The following is a 23,915-nucleotide window of genomic DNA, read 5'->3' on the forward strand; positions in this document are numbered from 1 at the left end:
CGCATGCGCGGCCGGCGGGCTGCGGGTGCAGACAGGCAGCGCGGCTGGGCGGAGGCAGCGCGCAGAGCACCCAGCGAGCGGCTCCGCACCGAGGCTTTATTAACGAGAAGCGCCGCGCTCAGGGCTATTTCTTCTTCCCTGGTTTCCTCTTGGCAGCGCCTTTTCGCAGTCTCTTGGTCTTGGCGCCCCGTGCGCAGGGCGCTGCCTTCTCTCCCACGAAGGAGGCGCCGTGCACGCTGCCGCTGGGTGCCGCGCTGCAAGCCCTGCCCTTGGGGCCGCGGGGCTGGCCGGCGGCTCGCCGCGCCGCGCTCCCCTGCTCCAGGCAGCGCTTCACACGCACCTTCCTCCCCTGCAGGGCCGAGTCGTTGAGCTTCAGAGCCAGATGCACGGCGTCCGTGTTCTGTGGGAACAGGCACGCGCCTTAGCCTCAGCACGCTGCCGGCTGGGGACCTCCCGACACGCGGCTGCCATGAAAATGAGCTCTTGAAAATGAGCTCTGAAACAGCTGACACGAGGCATGAGAGACAGAGGCAGAAAGGAGAAACTAGTAAAAAAAAAAAGGTCTTGGGCTGCAGGAGGTAAGCTAAGGAAGATGAGGCTGGGAGAAAAATACGAGAAGCAAGTCATACAAAGCCTAAATGGGCAGAACTAGCCACGGAACTGGCAGGAGAAAAAGAATTGCACTTATATTTTGAAACAAGAAATGGGAGAATGTTGCAGTTACACCAAGCAAACCCATCTTTTCCTCCTATAAATCTTTTCCTTAAAGGTCATTTCTTTAACCCCAATGTTTTGCAGCTTTTCTTTGTACTTTACCTAAAATAGTCTGCTTTCATGAGCTTCCACAGGACCGGTCTTCCAAGCTACTTTTAAGGTACAAAACAATGCTACCACGTATCACATACATATCCAAAATAGCAAAAGGTCAGAAAAGGCTGTAAAAGCAAATCCCAGCTCAGATTTTGAAGAATTCCCAGTGTCCTGAGTGTGCCATACATACGTACCTCAAAGAGAATGTAGCCAAAGCCCTTCCCCATGCCAGTCTGCCTGTCTCGCACAATTCGCACTGCTACCACATCTCCGCAGTCAGCAAAGTGTTCTCTCACGGCATCATCGCTGATGTCTGCAGGAAGCACAATAAAACAGACGTCTCCTCAGTCAGAGAGACCACTTTAAAAGCCTACCCCAAATCCAAATATTTTATATTTTACCACCTTAGGTGCACAATATATGTATTTAGATAGAAAATTTCATGCATAAGTGCATAAGTATTGGTGGTTCAGAAAAATACTATCTAGTTGACAATGCAGACTTTATAAAGGGCTGTTTACTTTGACACTCACCGATTTGCTAGCTTTGAAGAGTACAATACAAATCACAAAGGAGAATGAAGGCAAAGATCAAAAGATTTTTAAAAAATAATTTCATTTATGATTTGAAAATACTGAAAATGAAGATTCATTAAGATTCTTGTAGCTCCTTCTTATGCTGGAATCTGTTTCTAAGAATTACTAACTGATGATACCGAGCTTGAGCTGGCAGGTCTTGAAGCCTAATGCTCACTGACCTGGATGGGGGAGACGGGATTAATATTACTGAGCCTCACGTGTGGCCATTACCAGCATTCTCGGTCTCATACTTATCCAACCAGAAAGACAGGTGTGATGCAGCACTACTAAAACACAGGTTACTCTCTTTTCTGTACAGCTACACTTCAACCTGTGGTAAGTCCCTTTACACAGCCAAAATTGCATCTGTGCTACGGGAGGTTCTGAATTTAATGGTACAAGTTTAATTGCAACGATGGGACCTCAGTGTGCAGTTCAAGGTGCTGAAGTTATTTCCAGAGCACTGCGAATGCCCAAACTGTTCTTTTCTGCAGGAGGCACAGAAGCATAGACAGCACTGACACAAGCTGCACACAGCAGAGAAACCTCACCAAACTCAGATTTCTCACTTCTCAGATTTTCCGACAGGTCACGTTTTAGTGTGAAGCCCCAGACCCATTTATTTCAGCATGACCACGAGCAGTACGTGACAGCAGTTCTGTGTCAGGTCATCAGCACGGGGCATCACCCTGCATATTTACACATCCACACCATCCCAAAGCAAGATGCTCATCCCAAGCATCCTGACTCCATCAATACCCTCGTGCGGACCACACCCGGCAGCAATCCTTTCATCTACTCAGAAGCAGCTGAATACCCACTAGGCACTCACCCAAACTGCACAGCAAGCACCTCCACAACAACCCATTGCCAGCAGCTGCCTGGACAGAGCCACTCAGCCCGTGGCTCACAGACAGCATCAAAAACAGCCCTAACTGTGTGTCGTTTGGAAGTGGTTCACAAACAAGTTCCAGCACGTGTCTGATAGTTTATTACGCTATGGCTCTATGCAGTTTGGTCATATTTAAGAAACATCAAGTAACAACAAGAAATAAAAGTGCTTGTAGTTATTGAAATGTAACAGAAGAAAAATCATCTGCAGCACTTGCTGGAAACTTACCCCATTAGGTGTTTCAGTCAAAATATAAAACTACTATTTTAACAATTCCAGTAAGTGATATTTAGCTATCTAAACAAGATACCCTGAAATAACAATAAATAAAGAAAATCCTAATGTCAACATATTCCAAAAAGTGTTAAATAATGAGGTATGAAAATCCATTTTACTTACCATATGAGAGATTTCCCAAGAATACAGAACGTTTATTGTCATGCTAAAGAAAACAAGGAAGAGGTAAGACACTATGTTACTTGTTATAAGAAAAAACAGAAAATTACTTTGAGTCACAAACATTACTCACCAAACTGTTTTTTGATGCGATGTCAACTCTGATGTGAAATCCACTAGCAATTTCTGTTCCGTTTCTTTTGGAGTCAAAAGAAAAAGGTAATATTTAATTTACAGTGTCCCTGCATAGTACTCTTCCAAAAGCAAATTTACTTTTTAAGTTTGAAAAAAAATATTTTAATTCAAGCAAAAGACAGGAGGCAGTTTAAATTTATGCCTTCACACTCTGCGCTTTCAACATGAGGAGCAAAACCAAGACTTACTTTTTTAGAGCCTTAATGGCGTCACATTCTTCCTTAAATACAATGTAAGCATTAATGTACTTCACGTTAGGGTGAATCTTACGCCTGGAACAGGAAAAAGACATGTATTTAAATAATTCTGAAATACTGTGCAGTGCAGAAACACTTGTTAAACATGTTTATATCTCCTCTGTTTTGCACACAGGAGCAAATTCAATTCTCTTAAAGGCTGAGAAGCTCCTTATGTCCAAGGAAGTCCCACTGTACATCTTAGCTTCTATTTGCACCCAGATTGAGCGTCCTCAGTGCAGAAATACACCCGAAGGAATTAAAGACAATTACTGCACTTGTATTTCAGCAAGGAGGTAGACAACCTAACATAATTAATTCCTTACTGCTATACTGGGCACATAATACCTTTTTACTTCTCAAAAAACGTGCATACACACAAAGGTAATTTCAGAAGTCAAAGAAACAAAAGAAAAAATGAATATAGCTATATATGTAAGAACATTTAAAGATCATTTTTGCCTTAAAAAATAAAGCGTGAAACTCACAAGCAGAACCTACTTTATTGCTGCTAACTTTTTGGATAAAGTGTCTTCTGCTGGAACCTTTAAAATAAAAAGAGCTTATGTTAACTAGCGTCAATTTATCTCAAATGCTTGCTCTCAAAGACAAAGAAGAAGTCAAACGGGTTCCACTCCCACCCAGAGTAATGTAGCCAGTACACAGAGCAGCTGATGTAAATGGATATTCTCAGAGATGATCTAGAAGTAGCTTAAAATTACACAGCTGGCTTTAACCTGATCTGTTATGTTTCTTGAGTTCCAAGACAATTATCTTCAACTGTTGTACCCAGTACAGTGATTCACAATCAATACTCCTTAGCTCCTGTAATTTAAGAACAGCTAAACAATACCTTAGTTAAACCCCCAATAATACAGGCTTCCTTCTGGGACAGAAAACACAGCTCCAACTGTACAAACTGCTGTTATAGAAAGTGTCAAATGTGATGAAAGGAAAGATGCACCTGTGGTGCCTCTCTGGTAAAATCTCCAGGGCTTCTTCTAATGGTAAAATGTACCCACCCACACCCGCTTCTGATTTAATGAACGAACAACCCTTATAAACACTATCCTGTAAGGTCATGATAGTAAATGCCACGTAACCGCGGAAGAAATAACGTACCACAGAACGGAATCGAATGGATTCTATTTGTCCATATTCTTTAAAAAGGGATTTCAGCATCTGAACAGAAAACATTACAGATATTCAATGTATTTTTGCATCCTGACAACAATTATTGTTGAACACTTAATTACTAGTAAGATTTTTAGACTATTTTCATTTCACTCATACAAGGTATGTTTACGGACTACTAAAAATAAGCAACTTGTAACTACTTTTGTATTTCCCGTAGCAGCAGCTTATGTTAGAGACTGCCAAAACTGAATTCACACCCCTAAGTATAGAGGAAGGTATAAATTTAAAATATTTTAGGCAACCATCTGAAATATTATTTATGTTCAAAATCAGAAGCAGATTTAAGCTTTGTACTTGCAGTTGTCATTTATTAAGCATTATTAAATTGAAAAAGAAGTCAACCAAAAGAAATCTTCTACCAAAGAAAGAGCAACTGCAGCCACTGCTGTAAAAAGCTCAACCCCACTAAGCCAGAAGAGGCTGCCTCTAATGGTTACTGCTGAGCGTTATTTCCTGCTTTCACAAAAAGCAATTTTAGTCACAAGCACATACAAGTTCTCATGAGGAAACAATCCCTTAAACCAAGGTAACTTTCATCAGCTTTTTCATTCTTTCAGCTGCCAGAATCCACTCACGTACCTGAGCAGTGGAGTTGACAGGTAGGTTTCCCACAAACACCGTTCTTTTGTTTTTTATCATTTCTTCTGCCTCATTTTTTTTCTTTTGTTGTTTTAGAGTTTCTGAATTAACACCACTTTTGGCAATGGCACGAGAAGTCCGTTTCGCTTTGCTTTGAAATAGTTTTTGCTCCTCTTCTTCATCTGCCTGTTCTAAAGCACTCTCCCTTTTCAGAAAAAGAGAAGCAAATTATAATTGATGGGGAAAAAAACAGGACATTTGAGGTAAAAGAACTGAACCCTCCAAGACAGGAATTTTAACTTACAATTTTAAATGATTACGTTCAATGTAAATTTTCAAACATTTTTGCCTGTTGTGCATTACACATACATAGTTTTCTATATTATGGAACGGTCAGGTATCTGCTGCCCCAGACCATGGAACTCACCGTTATGTGTAATTAAACAAGAATTCAGAAGTACGTTGTTTTGTCTAAAAATGAAGGGAAAGAAATAATTTTTCTACACCAGAAATAAGAAGAGATTTTATGCTTCCTGGCATCCATAGCACTCACAACAGACAACCTTTTGGGATCCATCACTAACAGATTTCTACACAAACAGCATGAACAATAAGCAAGAAGGCTGCTGATACCAAAACACCAAATAAATTATTCTGTTTCTTGGGCATGAAAAATGCAACACTATCAGAGACGTGGTATTAGCCTCAGGAGCTACAACCAAACAAATGTTGATATTCAGGAACTGAACAGAGACTAGCTTCCTGCTTGAGCTGACAGCACTTCAGTTGCTCCGCACGTTTAAGGGAGCTGACAGCTACTAACAGAGCAGGTCTGCATCGCAGCAGTAGCCACTGCACTACGGACAAGTAGCTCTGGCTGTGCCTTGCTTCTACTGAACACGCCTCTGCTCCTTTGACTGCAGGACTGCTGGATAAAGGCAACTACAGCTCGAAGCATCACCTTGTACCAGAGAGGAGAGCAGCATCTGCATCTCCAACCTCCAGCCCTGCTGGCTCTCCAACAGCAGTTCTGCATTCCGCAGACCAAGGACCTACCTCTGACAAGAAGCTGAAGTATTTTATCGCCTTCTGGTGCAAACTATGGGACGCTGCCACAACCTTCTTCAAAGCCATCTTCTTAAACTCCAGGTTGAGATTAATAGTAGACTAACACTTTGTTGTTTCACTAGACTCGTAATGTTAGGATTAATCTAGATGGATTTTTTTCTTTAGTCCTACTTTAAGAAGGTATCACCTACTTACCTGTTTGCCAACTTTTTCCCTGCTTTCGAAAGTTCCTTTTTTCCCGTTTTCTTCACTTTTACAGGAGGTTCTTGCTTGTTAGACGAGCTCTGATCTTCTGATGCTTTCTCCACTTCCGCATGCTTTCTCTTCTTATTTTCCTTGAAAAAAAAAAAGTTACAAGAAACTAACTTGAACAACAAAACTCCAGAAACACCTTATGGTTGCTTTATGAGTTACGATTTATTTAGAGCGCCACCACGTGCCCGCCCCCCCGGCAGAGCGGACTCACCCTGGGCACGGCCACCAGCACGGGCGGCGGGGCGGCGGCGCGGAAGAGGCCGTCCAGGGGCCGCGCCGCCGCCCCGGCGCCGGGGCAGAGGCTGCCGAGCACCTGCCCCACCACGTAGTCGCCGCCGGCCCTGCGCGGGAGGGGAGGGGAGCGGCGTTAACGGCCAACCGTAACGGCCAACCGTAACGGCCAACGGCCGCCGCGCGAGCGGCTGAGGGGATAGGGGAGGGGAGGGGGGGGGGGAGCAAGGCGCGCGCTGACGCACCCGGGCAACGGCTCCGCGGCTCGCCGGGACGCCGCCATGGCTGCGGCTGAGTGCAAGGCGGCGGCTGCGTCACTTCCGGCGGGAGGGCGGGAGCGGGGCTGAGGGGCGCTGGAAAGAAGGGCGGGCGGCGGCACGGCCGGCAGCCCACAGCGCCCAGCGGAAATCCCAATTTGCGCAGTTTCAGCTTAACGGAGCAGCAGGGAAGCCCGGGGAGGCGGCTAACGAGGAACCGCTCCGTTACCCCACGTTAAAGCAGCCAGCGACTGTCTATCAACGGGGGAGTGCTGGCACGGGCAGGCTGACCCCACAGCCTGTGGCGAGGGGGAGGCTGAGGGCACCCAGCTGCAGCACCAGCTGCACCTCCTGAGACCGAAGGCAGAACCGAATTACTAAAAGTGATTATTATTAAAGTTATCCCCAGCAGTCTCAGATCACTGCTAATTATGAAAAAAGCATCCAAAGCTCATCAGTCATTTCTCATCCTCATGAGTAATCCATCATTGTGCAGGTGCAACAGTATTTTGGCCAGCTGAGTGAAGGCTACACATGGTGTCAATAGATAGAATCAGACTTTGTTCACATTTCACTTCCACCATATCAGAACTTAACCAGTAGTTATTAAAAGTCAGCACATTTCTCCAGGAGCTCTCGTATTCATTGCTGAACTACCTGAATTGACACAAACCAAAGCTCATCTTTATTTCAACTGGTTCCGCTTTAATGATGTCAACAGGCAAAGCTCTCCTGTTCTGCTGAAAAAAGATTAATTTGAGCAGACTGCTAAGAGGAGAATGGGGCCAATGTGTACCCAGTCTAACTCATTTTCATACGTTTATTAGCAAATGGTATTTAATGTGGTTTAATGTGGTGTAAACTGATTCTGCAGCTTGGTGTCACTTAAGTAACCGTAATGTGTTCATTTAATTAAACTGTTAGAAACAAAATCAGGGATTCACAAACTATGGCATTTTATTTCAGAGGCCTTTGCTTACATTTGTACAATATATTACATAATTCTCCATTTTCTGCAGAACCTAATATATATTTTATAGCTTTTTTCTATAAGCTTTTCCTTCAATGTTTGTCAACAAATTTTTACAGTCCTGTACAATTCTGAATACTTTGAAACCATTTTCAATAAAATCAGTTAACCTTAAGCACACACTACGAAGACAGAAAATGCTTTTCTTAGAAAAGTCAAATGTAAAGGATTCTGACACTCTAGCATCTACAAACAAAATGCTTTGAATTCTTACATGTTGTATTGCCAGAAAACAAAGAAAAACATGCCAGCCCCTATTTCCCCAGCCAAAAGAAGTACACAGAACTACAATTAAAACAGTAAAACAATCTGTACAATAAAGTACTGTGTATTAACAGTGCCAGGTATTAAATAGCTTGAATGAACACTTCCGCAATATACAAATGTCTTACAAAGGTATATAATTAACAGGAGAGAGCTTGGGATTCATACAACATAAAATCAATACAAGTGAAAACAGTTTGAAGTTGGTTTTGGAATTTGTACAAGGCATTTAAAAAATTAAATGTCTACCACTCAGCTAGCTATTTATTTTAAAAACAACTACCCTTTCGTGGCAGTGTTCATATCAGCAACCACAAATTATAACCTCACACCTTACTCGGTCTTGAAGTCCTCTCCTTGAAGCTCGTAATAAAATAAGCATTACAAATGAAATATTTGTTGCTTTAAGGGAAAAGAAACATTTACAAGAAAACACAAAAATATAACTGTTATAATCCATTATGAATAAATATACACTTTAAACTGGCTAAATACAATCTTTATACATTAAGATTTAATACAGTTTGTTAGCCATTTTCTTCCTTTTTTTCATAATGTATTTTATCAAAATTAAAAAAAAATACTGTTTTATAGAAAAATGGCAAAGTACAGTAGTTTCATTCCAATTAATGGGCCATTAAAACCCAGAGTAACCTATTTAAGCCTAATTCAAACCTGTAAACATTAGTCAGTTTTGTTTGTTTGTTTTTAAAGGAATCCTTGTATTTGGTTATCAGGACTGATGTCAAACATCCTAACTGCAGGTTTTGAATTGAATACATGTGCTTGACGTATACAAGTAAGCCACTATAAGGTGACTTAGCAGTTAAAAAACAATTAGCTTGTACAAATGAAAATAGGTTCAATATTTGTCATAAATAAATGGAAAAATATCAAATGTTCCAGCTTTAACAAAATACCAGGGAATACATGTACAGTAAGCCTTACCACATTTATTTAGATCAACCCAACAACTATATGCTTATTGTACTGTCTCTACAGGCAGTGAACAGCCTCCATTTGCCACAGTGGAAGGCCTTCGAGTCACTGGACTTACAATTCCCAGACAAGTTGGAAACAATTATTGCTTGAGGAAAAGCAGTTTGTTGTACTTTTTCTTCATAAAAGTGCACTTAAGTGCAAAGTTAGCTTGTCAAGAAACAACTTTAAATACAAAATAGTGCTTGTCTGAATTTTGTGCCACTGTGCAGTATAAAAAAAAATCAAAAAAAAAAAGAGTGGCCCTCAGCAGCCATTAAGTGCAAAGTGCTTTGGCAAGTCCTGCTGTCACCTGCACTCAACTGACATTCCATTCTGTGATGAACTTGACATAGATGGCTCTGCTAACGTTAACATAACCGCAGCCGTAATGGAACTAGAGGAAGGTGATGAGGAGGAAGATGACGTAGTAGCAGCACCTGCACGGGAATGAGAAAACACAGGTTTTACAAAGTTTACATATTAAGCAGTAAAAAGGTTCTCCCATTTGATGACAAGGACTTGTGTATCCTGACTCCAGCACCTCAATGTCTAATAATTAAAAATACCTCGGTTTCCTAGCTTTTGTGGGCAATACTCTGAAAGGCAAGTTAGGCTGTGTTCAAGAAAGCAGAACATTGCCCCTTGCAGCCCCAATTCACTGATCAAATAACACCAAATGTCATTTTTCCCCACAAGCACGCTCAACAGCTCCCTTCTCTCTGCAAATGTACACTGGCAGAGCCTTGTCCCAGCACTGAACCTGCCCAAACAGGCAGCTCTGGCAACCAAGCAGCAACTGTAGTGCCCGCGTAAAGGCTGCAGCCCCCAAAAATCTTCCTTTACATGGCATTTCAGCCTTTCTTCTTATAATCAGTGCACAGTTAAATATGCAGATAAAATGACGTGTGGAGAAAATCTCCTTAATGCTGTCACAGAAGCAGACACACTAGAACATTCCTTACAGGAATGAAACAGCTTCAGAGCAACAAGACAGTTTATTTGATGGTTTACCTTAAGCTCATATCACTTACGCTAAGGTGAGAGCCTTAACTAAACACACAAGAAATATTACAGTAAGCTATAGTACAAGTTGAAGTAATGTTATTCAGAACCTCAAGATGTTTTGTCCACAGCTTAGAAAAGTTTAATAAACTTTTTTTCCTGTATAAAGTAGTTCTGCTTAAATAAGAGCAGATGTAGATAATACAGATAATATAGAAATAGATAGCCTGCCTTTTAATGTGTCATGTCTTCCCCCCCCCAGTTAAATATCACTGGATACCTGAATTGTACCTTTTAAAAGATCATAAAATAATCATATACAGTGTTTTAAATAACAGGAAAAAACAACACAAACGCAGAGTCCTAAAGGCACACATCTTCCTAAAAAATATCCAATTCTTACCGACACCTTAAGCACATGACACGTGACAGCCCTCTCAAAGAAGAGGCTAGGTCCCAGCACTTACTTTCCCGCTCCTTTTTCTTTAAGCGCTTTCTTCTTCGGTCAATGGAAGCCACCTCAGATTTTAAGGACAGGTAATGTTTCCTGATTTCCTGCAATTTTTCTTGAAGAACAGTTATGCGCTCTGCACTAGTCAGATTTTCCAAGTCAGCTGCAAATGAAACAACCTCTGTTAATTACTGTACTGCAGCACTTCCAAACAGTTCTGAACGCCAGTGAAGTGGGAAGTACTCAAATCTTAGTGACATGCTTTGGCACAGCAGACAGCAAATCCAAACATAGCAACAGCAACTGCTGTTTATTACCACAAACATTTGATTTTTTTTTTTTAAGTGATACCACCAACAGATGCGCTATTTTTTTTTTTTTTTTTAAATAAAGGGAGTAGGAGGAGAAAACACATGCATTCCTCTCCATAATGCACTGGCAAATAAATAGAGATATGTAGTGAAAACACGGGCCAAAACGAGCTTTGAGTCTGCTGCTTTGAGTCCTTGCTAGAGCTCTGCTTGGTCTAGTACACCAGAAAGGTCGGTTGTGCCTGACTTGCCTTGCTCATTCGGAAAGAAGCAGGTTACGACAGGAATTAGAGTAGCTGTGGGATGGTTCTAATCTAAACCCATGGCATATGGGCATAAGGTACAACAAGATCAGGTCTCTTCTCTCCCGTATCTCACATGGGGGGGACATGGACACCAGCAGCACAGGAGCTGCCCTCGGGCTGTTCCCAGCTGGGAACTCTTCCCAGTGTGGCGCACACCTGCGGGGGCACAGCCAGGAAGAAGCAGCTGGGTCCAGTCCCCTTCAGCCACAGGTAAGCCAAGCTGTACACACTCAATCCAAAAACGTTTAAGAATCATTGAATATACTGTGGGCCATCTGAAGCCACATTAGTCCTTCATCAAAGGACCAAAAGCCACAACTGTACAAGGCTGTGGGGAGATGAATAAAGCTCACATTCTGCAAATATCCTACGCCCTGCAGCAGCAGGAAATGCGTAAATAGCACTCCAAAATCCAACTTGTTTCCTGCCAAGCAGAGTTCGCACGTGCCATGTAGCAAAGGTAGACAGGAAGGAGAAAAAGCTCTTAAAGTATGTTACACAAGGAAACTGCCCAATGAATCTCAGCAGGCTGAAAGTGACAATAGAGACAACATTACACAGTCCTGAAGAACTGGAGAATGTAAAGTTGGCTGAGAGGAAGAACTAGGAGAAACATTCTTTCAAAGTAAGAGTAACAGAGATTAAACTGTAAGAGTAAAATAGATTGCCAGGCAGTAGAAGAAAATGTAGAGTCAGATTCTCTCAGCACGGAAATAGCTGGTGAAGGGGAGAGTTCCCTAGGCATAAGGAACACTGCTAGCAAAAAAAAAAAAAAAAAAAAAAAAATCTCAGAAGTGTCTGCACAGTGTGCTGTACTAGCTCATTCCTGTTCCTACGTTACATGAGGAGCAGCAGCCTTCATGCAGCCTGCGACTGATCACAGCAGAGCATAATCCGCTGAGAGCTTCAGGAACCTGACATATACTAAGGTCATCTGTGAATATTGAATGAGATGTTATGGATTATTTTAAGGAGTCATTTAAATCACTCGTCATACAGCTTCAATTTGACCTTTAAAAGCAAAGAGAAAGTAACTCACACCCATCCATGGTTGATAGTAAGGAGAACAGTTTATTGCTGACTAGACAAATTCCTAGATGCTAAGAAAGAGGGCTAAAAATAAAGTTTTTGTTTTAATACAATACTTTTTTTTCAATTGTTTCCTTATTATTATATGGAAGAAGAGGGTTTTAGTTATCTAGTATTTTGTCATATTTCATTTTTCGTCCCATTGCAAGTAATGCTGCAATAGCATAAACAGGCTGGCAATGAAGGAATTGCACTAACAGCACTGAAGCTACTGCAATGTTTTTCAGATTGGTAAATGTGTGATCCCTTCAATGCTGTGCTCTGCACCACGTGTATGTGTACCTGTAGCTGACTGTACACACTGCAAGTTCTTATTACTAGAAACAGTAAATGTGCCCTCGTTCATTAGGGCAAAAGGGAAGGAAAAAAGTTACAAGTCAATCACTCAAATGCCTGAACAACAACTAGAGAATGAGGAGTAGAACAAGAAAGCATTAACACAAGCAGCACATACAGTGGGTAACATTCATGCCTGAGTGAGAGGTCAACACAGGATGGCAAGAACAGTATGTCAGCGCAGAAGCCATATCTAAAAACGGCATTGGAAAAGTGGGATATTTCAAGAAGTGCAATTCAAGAAGCATAGCTTGCAAGTATTGCAAGTAAATTGCAAGTACAATTGCAAGTAAAACAAAAAAATAAAATCAGGATTTGTGACAAAATTGAGCAAACTAAGGATAGAATAATTTTCATGAAAAAAGGCAAAAAACCACAAAACTTAGCAAGTCCTCTTATTCTATACTCTAAGACCACACCGGGCATGTTTTGAAGAAAATACTTACACATTTGGAAACTCCATTTGTAAACTTTGGGCAAACGATTATTCTGTTCTTTGAGATCAGACTCCTTCTCTCCATTTTTCCCACATTTTCCTGGAGATTGTGTTCTTGCAGGTGATTTGGTTTGGTGAGATTTCATACCAGCAGAAACTGATTTGGCTGGCTGAGACTTGGACAGACTTTCACCAGCAGATAGTTCTTCGCTATCGCTGCTGTTTGCTGAAAAAACAAGATGACAGATTACAAAATAAATACCTTCTTGCCCAAAGCAAATCTTATCAGAAGCTATCCCTGTGCTAATTTTCATTAAAAATGAGTTTATCTGACTGAAATCCTTTCACCTTAAGATGACACAATCTATCTGATATAGCAGCTTATCACACAACCCTTTGCATCACAGATGCCAGAAGACAAGACAAAACAGGCAGTCATAAGGTGGAGCCTTTCTAATTCTGGCATACTGTGAAAGCTGTGAAAGGGAAACCTTTCAGTCAGTTGCTCTGCAGGTAGATTCGTAACTATTATGTGGACTTATGGGAACCAAAGTCCTGCAGAACTAGATAAAAGTATCAGACTGTAGCTCCACAACCACCCTGAATACTGACAAGGGTGTTGCTGAAAGCATGTGCATGAACCTGGAGGAACATGGACAGATTTCTCAGAGGAAGATTCTTGCATAAGATCCCAGCTACTACAGGTTTGCATAGCAAAGATATATTCTACTCTGAATGGTTCAAGACAGCAAACTTCTTCTTTAGAGGTACATCCATACTCATGCTGACTCCATTAGAAAATAAGGCAATATTAATAAACTGCTTCTTAGCAGTTCAGCATGTCAGCATAGGTGCAAAAATTATCCACGTATTTGCTGAGACTATACTTGCTCCTTTTTCTAAAAAAAAAAAATGTTAGCAAGACTGATAATTATGTCCTATTTCCCGTTTAACTTTTTTAAAAAATAATGATTTATTGATATATGCAAAGCTCTATCCAGTTTTAGAGCTAATAGATTCAGGTGAGCAATCCTAGGGGGTGTGTAACACAAAAGAGAATAAACAATTGTCCTCTTCCTTAGCCTTATGTCACCTTTATTTATTTATATATATTTTAGCATTGACAACTTAAAAAATATATAACTAGCGAGTCTGAATTATGTAACGTTATATATTAAAAAATCCTCAGATACAATGTTCTCATTTTTTAATTGCAGAAAAAGATCTTCAACTGACTGAAAACAGAAGAACCTGACCTCACACTAAGATCACCAGCTATAAAGCAACAGGCTCAACTGAACACTGTTTTCCAATGAAACTGCCCAAAGAATAGCAACAAAATAATCCAAAAGATGAAATTTATGAGGAATGATTAAAAGAATGATGGGTTGTTTAGCTTTATAAAAGTAAATCTGGAGTGGAAGCAGGGGCAAGAAATAATTCAACATACATCTCATGAAGCAATGGAATAAAATGTCAAGGGAAGCTGCACAATCTCTATCGTTAGGATTGTTTTTAAAAACATGTTCAAAGTAATATTTAATCAAGAGAACCTTATGCCTCGCTTGGTATCGACTGAAAACCTCTCCTGGTTCTGTTCTTTATGATCTAGTTACCTACAAGAGCAGCTTTATCGAGTATACCTGCAATTTGCAAAAAGCGCTTTTTGCTTACAACTGACTCCATATTTTTATCTTTTTATTGCCTTTCCCACAACAGTGCCTTACATCTAACCAAAAGAAATGCATACATCTGCCAAGCACCATGCACAGTACAAGGAACAACCCTAGCCTTGAAGTGCTTGCATCCTGACAAAGACAAAGGTCAAGAAACAGGGATAAATTCACCAAATCAAAGGGAACAATGACAAAGATATACACAGTGCATTAGTTTCTACAAATTCTGTTTTGTTACTTTAATAGGTGGGGTTAAGGAAGGAAGGAAGAAAGATTACAGTAGAAGATTAGTGAAATGGAATGAAAATGGCCAAGAGAATGTGAAGGAAAGATCAATGAACAGAAAGGGTAGGTACAGCGAATACAAGAATCATAGCAGAAAGTACAGACTTAGTAGAAGATGTTAAAAGAAAGTAAAAAAAAAAAAAAGAGAAAAAAGCTTTAAAAAACAAAACAAGAAAACCCATCAGTTGTCCTTCTTGTTTTACTCGCTAGCTGACTGTTCACTGTTTTTTATTTTTTATTATTATTGACTAACAGTGGGATGAGACAGTAATTGATTTTTTTTGTCTCCTCAACACGTATGCATTGGTCTGTCAAACAGCTCTGCATTTATTAAGCCTCTCTTCACCAGCACTGTAGTTTCTACTCCGATTAGCTTCTACAACCAAAAAAATTGTATGATTTACTGAAGACGTAAAATATGACAAAGAAAACAGAGCCTATATTCCTCTGGAATTATTGATATATTTGTTACTGGAAGAGATATTAACTTGTAAAACACATCCTGCAGAAAACACAATGTATGGTTTCATCCAGGTCCCAGTCTCCCATCTAGAACACAAGATCATCATGCCACAGAAATTTTGATTTTTTGATTTTTTTTCCCCTGTGGTAAAAGACCCCAGTCCTAGCAGGTGTGAAATGCTAACTCTTCTTAGTCTTCCTGAGTTACGAGATTTTAATCTCTAAGAAATAGGTCCAGAAAAGACACAAGACATTTAAAAATACTTGAGCATTCAGCAAAAACAGTTTCTTCATTTAATCAGCGTTAAGAATTCCCTGATGAGAGCATTCTGTACTTAAAATACATTATATGTAATAAAATACATATTGATCTTATTTGCAGGCTTCTTCTATGATCCTTAAAAGAAATGACATCTCACTTCACACTGAACTGCTGTACTTACTAGTTTTACTCTTCTTTTTGTTGTTCACAGAAGATGTTTTGTGGCTTCTTTTCTGCTTTTTTGAGGAGCTGCCTCCTCCCTGAGCATCTTTAAGTCTCTTTTGGCCTGCACAGACTATAATTGAAAGAGGGAAAGAAAACAGTAAATACTCAGTCTCAGAAAAACACTTCAAAGCTTAAGTTTATAGACAACAAGGCAACAGTTCCTGTCTACACTTAAAACAGCTCACCTTTCTACTTATACTGAAAAGAGGAGGTAAAGGAAGATGAAAAGCAGATAAAATTTCTTGGTTAGAGTACATATGATTCCAAGTAACTTTTTTCCTGTGTGCTATCAGAAGTTCTCCTGAACCACATGGAATATAATTAAGCACATTAAATGCCCACATTTATTTGAAAAACTTAAGAACTATTGGAACTAAAATATGTCGGTAGAAGTCTGTCACTCTTGAACACACTTGGAAGCTGTGAGAAAAAAATGAAACTATCATTTGTTATCAGTAATTACATTAATTGAATATGTTAAAAAATCTTAGAAAATATTAAAAAACGTAAGGCAACAAAAAGAAGGCTACAAAAAAGAAGGCAAAAAAGTAAAGCCTACTGGTATTTGTAACTACAATGGGGAAAAAATAGGAAAGGAAAATAAGAATTTTAGTACACCTGTTAAAAGAGCAAATTTTAGGACTTGTTCAGATGTTGTTCCACAACCTCCTGACTTGCAGTTAGAAGTGCCTCCTGTAACAAACCTTTTAAATTAAGAAACTGTAAGCTCACGCAATTTTCTATAACAGCCGGCATGCTGACAAAGTCAGAGAGGAAGTCTAATGCATGTAGCAGTAATAATGTGCAATTGTGTACCCGAGTAATATTGTACAATAATGTTAAAGAAAACTTATAACAAGAAAAAGCTTCTGGATTTCATGTGCCAATCATTTCCTTTTATACCAAAAAAAAGTTGTAAGCCTACATATCTATAAATTGCCTGGCAAAGTATTACCAGCTTATTTATTGAGAGCTACAAATTCACCTCTTCCAAACTTTCTCCTCTGTTTAAGGGAACACATTGCATTCTTTCAAAAGAACAGTTCAGCAAAAACTGAACTGGTTTTGAAAGTGTACCTGTAGCCGACTGCACAAACACACTAGAAGAATCATGTAAGTAGCACACCTTAAGGGCATCTTGAGAAAATTCAGTTAATTATTTTTATCTCAGTCAGAACTGAAACCTGTGGAGAAGAAGAAATTACTTCTGCTATCTCAGGATTATTTTCAGTCACATATTTTTTCCTTAGGATTAATAACTTGTAGGCAGGCTAACAGTTTTAAAAGCAACTGTACTCTTGATGGAATTATGAAACAGCCACTGAATCCCATAAAAATAAAACTTTCAGATCCAGTCTTGAAAATAGTTAAAAAGCAGTTGGTACATTGATATGACACACAAGTATTAACAGAATTTAATATCCTTTATATTCTAGTAGTCTCAGGATGGCAACTTCAATCTGCAAAGTCATATCTGAAAGTGAAATATTGCTAATAAGGTCAATATTTGTGATTGTGAGTTTGTTTTGTGTGTGTGTGTGTTTTTTTTTTTTAAAGATTAATTTATTAAAATGCAAGTTTGAAATGGCTGCCTAAGCAAGCAACGATTGGCACTATTCTTCCCCTGAAAAATCAGCTTAAAGAAAGTCAAAATTATATCTAAGAAAACTGTATCTTCTACTTACTTGCAAGCAAGATTTTTTTTTTAATGCATCCATCTTGTTACAATAAATTTTTCCTACATGACGTGTTACAGTTCACTCTGGGCTTTTATAAACATTATTCTTATATAAGCATTATAAACGTTAATGCTATAAACATTATTCTTATATAGTTCACTCCTCATTAAAGCCAATAAATTCTCACTAATTGGCCAAGAAAGTTCCTGACAGATCCTTTCATTCACTAGATAATTATGCCATTTTCACAGATTTGAAGTAGGCAGCTGGCTACTACTTCCTCCAACTATTTTCCAGCAGTGTAACCATAGCAGAATGAAGATACATCAGCAACACAAAAATGAGAGATGGTTAGGTTGAAGACACCTTTGTTTCCCCTTTTGTTTACCTTTCTCAGTATGCTCTGGCTCTGGTTGATTACTACTACTGGAGCTGACGCTGGCATCAAAACCCGTTGGAGAAATATTTCCCTCGGACTGGAGGTCTTGCAGCTCCCCTGCAACACTGTCCACCTCTATTGTGCTATCGGTTTCACTTTTAATGCTTCGTATCTCTTCTTGATTTGGTGGCAATGTCTCTGAGACAGTGACACTGGACTGATGCCTGCTGTCTGTTACGGTTACAGATGAAGGCGACTCTGGAGTCGTGGGAGGAGTATTAAGCACTGAGTTACTGCCACTGCTTGGAAATTCAACTTTCTTTTCACCCATCTCAGCTGGTTTTTCCTCAACAGGTTTAACATCTGCATTAGCTGGCAAAGGTTTTTCAAGTTCCGAGCTGGGCAAAGAAACGTCTTCTTCTGCAAGAGTCTGAAGCTGCTCCTCTGCTGCAGCATCCTCAGGAGCAGCGTGCGGAGGGGAGGCAGCAGCTTCAGTGTCAGAGTCTGAGAACAGTTCCTTCAACGTTTTCTTCGGCCACTGTCCCTGAATACTTGACCAGACATCTTTTCGATCCTTTGCTCTGGTGTTCTGAAGTCTTTCATCAGAGTTATTTAGAAGCTTTATCCTTTTCTCTGCCACTTCAGAAAATCCTGAGTAGAAGGTACCTGTCCGTAAAGACTTCCTTTTCTCCTCTAATCCATTGTACTTTTTAGTAGGAGTGATTTTCAGCTTAGATTTGTCTTCCTCATCTTCATCTGAGGAGCTGTTACTGCTGTTTTCTAAGCTAAGGGAATCTTTGTTTTTGGACTTCTCATCCTTCCTGTTAGGCGACACAGTCTTTAAAGATTCCTCTGTGACACAGTATCTTCGTTTACCACGTTTTACCTGTGGTTTTGCTGTTTTATCCGCTACCTCCCTTTTTACCTCCTTTCTCTTCTTTGTGGCTTCATCTTCTCCATCAGAGTCAGTATCTTCAGATAATTCTTCCATCTCTTTTCGCAGTCTTTCAGGAGACTTGGAACCTGACTTGGGCACTACTGCATCTGTCAGAGCTTTAGTTTCTTCTGGGAGGGCTGAACTGCTCTGTTCTTCTTTTAGACACAATTCATTTTTATCTTGGCTCACAGCTTCGTGTTGAGATTCCTCTTTGCCATCAGTGTGTACGTTCTGGGCACTTTGGTCATCTTCCTGCTCACTGTCATCAGAACTTTCAGAAGCTGGTTAAAAATAAAATTTAAAAAAGTTTGTCTTGATTCCTATTACAAATACTACTAGAAAAAAAATAAACTGTACAGATATGAACTCATCCTAAAAGCAATTCTAGTAGTACATGGTTTAAATTGTATACTAGAAAGACTTCACAGATTATTCTTGTTCTATTAGAATGTGTAAAGGCTAAATTAGGAACCAGGAAAATTCTGTATATAGAACATCTCCAGGAATTTCTTCCAAGGAGGTTCCCTAATTTCTGAAGGGGTAGAGAAAGCATAGAGGACAACAGCTTTCACTTAAATAATGTTGGTTATAAATTGATACAATACGAACTTGTTCATAATAAACCTAAACAGAAATTGAAAGAAGTGCCAAATTACGTGTGTTTTTTTCTTTTTTTTTTTTTTTGTAATAAGTTACTAATACTGCCATTGCATGCCCTTTTTGCGAAGTCCAAAACAGATTAAGAGAGTAAATTTTCCCTGAAGAATCCACAGTCTAAAAGGACAGAATAACAAAGACAGTGGAGAGTATATCTAACAAACCCATCTGGTAACCAGCCTGGAAAAATGAACTGAATGCAATAGCAAAAGGCACTTGCAGAACTATGTGGACTCTGAGAGGGAAGACAAAAGAGAGAAAATTCAAGGTCAGAAATAAAGCAACTGAGAAAAGAAAAAGATATAATGGAAAAGGAACCAGCAGACATGCTGAAAGGACACCTAGCTTTATTAATTCCACTTTTCAAGGTGAGAAAAATTCATGGGGTTTTAAAAGTTACATAAATCAGAACTTAAGAATTTAGAAATAACATAGGAAGCCAAAATGTTTTGCTGTATATCAAAGAAAAACACGGAGAAACAGAATGCAATTCTTAAGATTGTTAATATACACTGAATCCACAATACCCATTTTCAGAAAAAGGTGAATGCTGCTTTTGTTCAAGGGTTATTTCTGAAGATGTTATAATGAAAGCAACAGCCAGACTCAGAGGTGTACAGTTGCATCATTTGCTTTACACCATCATTTACTGCCCCTTCAAAGGCAATTTTACAAAGTTTGAAAAAGTTTATATACAATACCTTGAAGCCCATTAATGATAGAAGTAATTTCTACTGATTTAACAGGAGCTTGCTCAGTGTTTTTGGCTTCAGCGCTGTCAAGTTTGGACCCAGTCTCAGGTGATGTGCTGGTGTGAAAGGGTGGTTTTGACAAACGTCGCAATTTGCAATTTTTAGGAGAATACTTCTCTTCCTTCTCTTTGTCAGTTTTATTCTGTGTGAATGAAAAGATGAAAAACTCTTTAATCTGAGCATACATCTTAACACAGAAAATAGTCTAGCCATGCTTACAGCTACCTTCAACATCCAACCTGAAAAGACAAGCTTTCCTCTTTGTTGCAAAGCCTAGACATACCTTTCTACGACCCATGCTGAGATATTTATACCAAGGACAGGAACTTTGTCAATGCTACCAAAACAGGAAAGCAAACACAACCAGTGCTCTCGCAGCCACGGCACTGCAGGATGCCAGGCTTGGCAGTGACCAGTATGGGAGGGCAAGGTTATGACACCCCGCTCTGTCACAGGGCACAAGGAGCTCTAGAACAAGACTCAGGTTCCGGAGGTGCCATGGTGCTGGAGGGGAAGAGGAGGAGCACTGACATCTCCAGCGGAAAAGCTATCTTGTATCCTACTGTCCAAAGGATATATCATAACCTAAGCTTTAAAGGAGTGGCTTTTGAAAGAAATGCTGTGAAGTAAAATTGCAGTCACATATAAATGGAGTAGTCATAGGTTTGCTCTACAGAATCAGGATAAGGAGCTCCTAAATTCCACCTCCCAGAGTTGGCTCCAGCACTGATGGATCCTCCTGTTTTAAGTACATACTTCAATCCCAGAAGAAACACAGGGAAGAGAAGCTTCCCTTCCCACCCTCCAAATGAAAGAATAACCTCAATGAAAGAAGTTTTACTTTTTACCATCAAGCATTTACCATTATGCCTAACAAAAGGTTAGGAATGCATGCGAGGTAACCGAGGTATTTAAGAATACCTTAAACCAAGGCTGGGGGAGAACTGGGGAGAAAAAGGGAGAGAAGCTACCTTTATTTTCTTTCGATGCTTAATTTTTGGTACATTTTTGTCGGCTGGTCTCACTATCTTGTCTGCCTTTATCCACTCATCATACCTAAAAACAGAAAAAAAACAACACATTTATGGTTTTAAGCAAACAACCACAATACCATAAAAGAAATGAATAGAGATAAAATGCTAGCAATATAAAAATGGAATTTAAATAAAGGCATCATTAGTATACTTCACAGTATGTAGAGCTCAAGCTAAGGTTCAATCCTTTATATGCTTGGACATCTAGAACAAAGTTTTCTCACACTGATGGGCAGAAGTCAAAGCTATCACTTATGCAGTCTGCATCAATCAACAGGAAATCCATGTATATAGGTAAAACAAACCACCAGAAAGTTAATTCTGTATAGATCTCTAAGAGAAATACTTTGTACTATATGTTGTAAAACACTAACAACAAAATCAATTCTTACTACTATATAAAATATGACCAGTAACAAAGGCAACCCTTTCCAGTCTGAGTACTGCCAAGTGTCAAATATTTTGAGTAGCTGACACTTGGGAATCACTAACTCTTAACACTAGTGCTTTTCAACTCATTTTCAGGTGTTTCCATTCCATATCAGAATTATTCTAGACTATATACAACTGCTCTCTTATCTTCTAAAGCTGGCCATGTTAAATATAAACATCAGACCAGAGAAATATGTTCTTATTAAGAATACACTTTACACGTGGAACTGTATTTCCTAGTTTCACTGCATATTCCTGAGAAATTGCAAGAATCAGTGGAAAAAAAAAAAAATAAAGTAAATATCATTTGCTGTCCTACTTCAACTGTGAAATCCATAATTGTCTGAATAAAAAAATAGCTCAGTTAAAAATTAGTATTTATTCACTTCTGCCTCAGCGTACAGCCATACAGATTTTGAGCCCTTTAGGTAAAGATGAGAATGGAGGGGAAGAAACCAACTAACCAAAAACACACCCAGAGGACTAGCACAAAACTGAACATGACGCACTCATGGCCACGCTGGTTTCCCAGCTGGACTTACTTGACCACCAGTCTGATATATAATGCCTACTGACAGAGGCCCAATTCAGCTTCTGTGCAACTACTGCCAATTATATGTATGATACAGATGAATAAATTAAGAAGAATTATTACCAAAAAAAAAGTACAAGTTCCCAACTCACTTTCCTGTATATTCTAAGTTAAGACCTAAGCAAGGGATCCCTTAAACTAAATACTGTATTTTATAGCTTAAATTCCCGACTATAATACAGAGAAAAAGGAACACCTCAGAGCATGACATAGAAAGAAGAAATAATAACTATCTTCAGAGTCCAGCAGTAGTCTCTGACAAACAGTTTTCCAAAACATTTTTTCTTTTTCCCTGAGCAACACCACCACAAATCAGGTAATTAACAGCAGCCCCAGCAGACTACAGCACACTGAAGTTACCTATACTCCTGCAGATGGAGGTGTAGTTGTACTGTTATACCAGGTGACACGTACGTAGATACGCTCAGATTTCTCACCAAAACCTACATGAAAACTCTTCAGAGCTAGGCCTGATGAGAGCAGATTCATAATCATGGCAGTTTCAAGTCAAGAGTTGCCATCTCAGATTTTGATACAGTGACTCACACGCCTCCTTACCACCAGACTACCTTTAAAAACATACAGCCTCATAAATCCTGAAGCACAGAACCTCTCAAGGACCAGCCTCATACCACAAAGAGGAGCCAGCAGGTACATGTTTGTTGCTTACAGGGTAAGGAAGGGGACATACAGAGGGAACACTCCAGCCCCAGAACACAGTTAGCAAGCTGTGTTTCCTCCCATCCCACAGCCTTCCTAAAGGCTGGGGTGCCCTCAGATTCCCACGAAATAAATAGATAGGGAAGGGAGGATGCAGCACATGATGATGGTAGACTTTAAGGCATCAAGCCTGGTGACCGTTAATAAAAGCAGAAAGAACATAACCACAATGTACCATGTTATTTTAATGGTAGGCAGTGGATTTGGTATGGAAAAAACTATTTCTGTGAGACTGTGAGAAACTGTACTTGAAGCAATCTTTCCTCAAGTCAAAGACGTGCTTTCATAAAGGAACAATGCTAGGCAGACTGCAAAACGAATTTCACAATCCACATAAATATTAATATTTCATTAGGCCTAAATGCATACAGGAAAAGAGCACTGGGACTGAACAAATGCACAGAGCAAAGCGATTATTTTCACTGTGCCCTTTCTACCTCAGTTATGTTGCCACAATAAACCATTTGTTTTCTTATTGAAAACGCATACTGCGAGCAAATACAACCCTCCACATAGGCAAAGCGTGGGTAGTGCATGTACAGTGCTTCCAATTAGCTGCACTGCCTGCTCGGGCAGCAGCTGAGAGACCAGGGGCGTGCTGAAGTGGTGGAAGAAGGCAAATGCAGAGAAATCCAAGAGGATCTGTAGACACCACAGATTTTAAACATTACATATTAGAAGCAGTAGTCACAATGCATCTCAAGGAGCACAAATGGAAAAATCTGTGTTTGTGACGGTGACAGCTCCTGGCCAGAATCTATCCTGCTCTGCTCCTTGCTGTGCCTCGAACAGCAGTCAGAGCCTGCGAGGAGCTCCAGCATTGCAGAAGCCACAACCCTGCTCTGGGAAGTCAGATGTCCACATTTCGTTCCTCTGCATGGCACAGGCTCCCTTCGTTGCACACACGTCAGTTGCATACAGTTT

The 23,915-nt window shown here is 39.8% G+C and overlaps 2 protein-coding genes across 3 annotated transcripts in view; both read right to left on the reverse strand.

The window, feature by feature from the left end:
- Positions 1-82: 82 nt before the first annotated feature.
- RBM34 (RNA binding motif protein 34) lies at positions 83-6,738 on the reverse strand. The gene is made up of 11 exons (XM_084514106.1): positions 6,683-6,738; positions 6,418-6,547; positions 6,147-6,286; positions 4,884-5,088; positions 4,230-4,289; positions 3,609-3,652; positions 3,060-3,143; positions 2,810-2,873; positions 2,680-2,722; positions 1,005-1,123; positions 83-400 (listed from the first exon to the last, which is right to left on the reverse strand). Exons 1-11 carry the CDS (start codon positions 6,718-6,720, stop codon positions 125-127), a joined length of 1,203 nt encoding a protein of 400 aa, XP_084370232.1. The 5' UTR covers positions 6,721-6,738; the 3' UTR covers positions 83-124.
- Positions 6,739-7,633: 895 nt separating this feature from the next.
- Positions 7,634-23,915, reverse strand: part of ARID4B (AT-rich interaction domain 4B) — an 87,079-nt gene continuing 70,797 nt past the window's right edge. For both annotated transcript variants that reach the window (XM_084514099.1, XM_084514098.1), the window contains exons 18-24: positions 21,185-21,269; positions 20,163-20,355; positions 17,877-19,085; positions 15,766-15,879; positions 12,910-13,125; positions 10,439-10,585; positions 7,634-9,406 (exon numbers count right to left, since the gene is read on the reverse strand). In XM_084514099.1, coding sequence (XP_084370225.1) covers positions 9,276-9,406; positions 10,439-10,585; positions 12,910-13,125; positions 15,766-15,879; positions 17,877-19,085; positions 20,163-20,355; positions 21,185-21,269 — 2,095 coding nt within the window. In that variant the 3' untranslated portion in view covers positions 7,634-9,275. The remainder of the gene's footprint in view (positions 9,407-10,438; positions 10,586-12,909; positions 13,126-15,765; positions 15,880-17,876; positions 19,086-20,162; positions 20,356-21,184; positions 21,270-23,915) is intronic.

The sequence above is a fragment of the Aythya ferina genome (genome assembly GCF_964211825.1).
Source record: "Aythya ferina genome assembly, chromosome: 3".
NCBI classification, from domain to species: Eukaryota; Metazoa; Chordata; class Aves; order Anseriformes; family Anatidae; genus Aythya; species Aythya ferina.

What these genes read in the sequence shown, in the direction of transcription:
- RBM34 (XM_084514106.1), bottom strand. Translation starts at nt 6,720, where the DNA reads ATGGCGGCGTCCCGGCGAGCCGCGGAGCCGTTGCCCGG. An exon ending in CCATTCGATTCCGTTCTGTG is followed by an intron (nt 3,653 to 4,229) that starts GTACGTTATTTC and finishes TTTATTTTAAAG; the next exon opens with GTTCCAGCAGAAGACACTTT. An exon ending in TTGGCTACATTCTCTTTGAG is followed by an intron (nt 401 to 1,004) that starts GTACGTATGTAT and finishes CTGTTCCCACAG; the next exon opens with AACACGGACGCCGTGCATCT.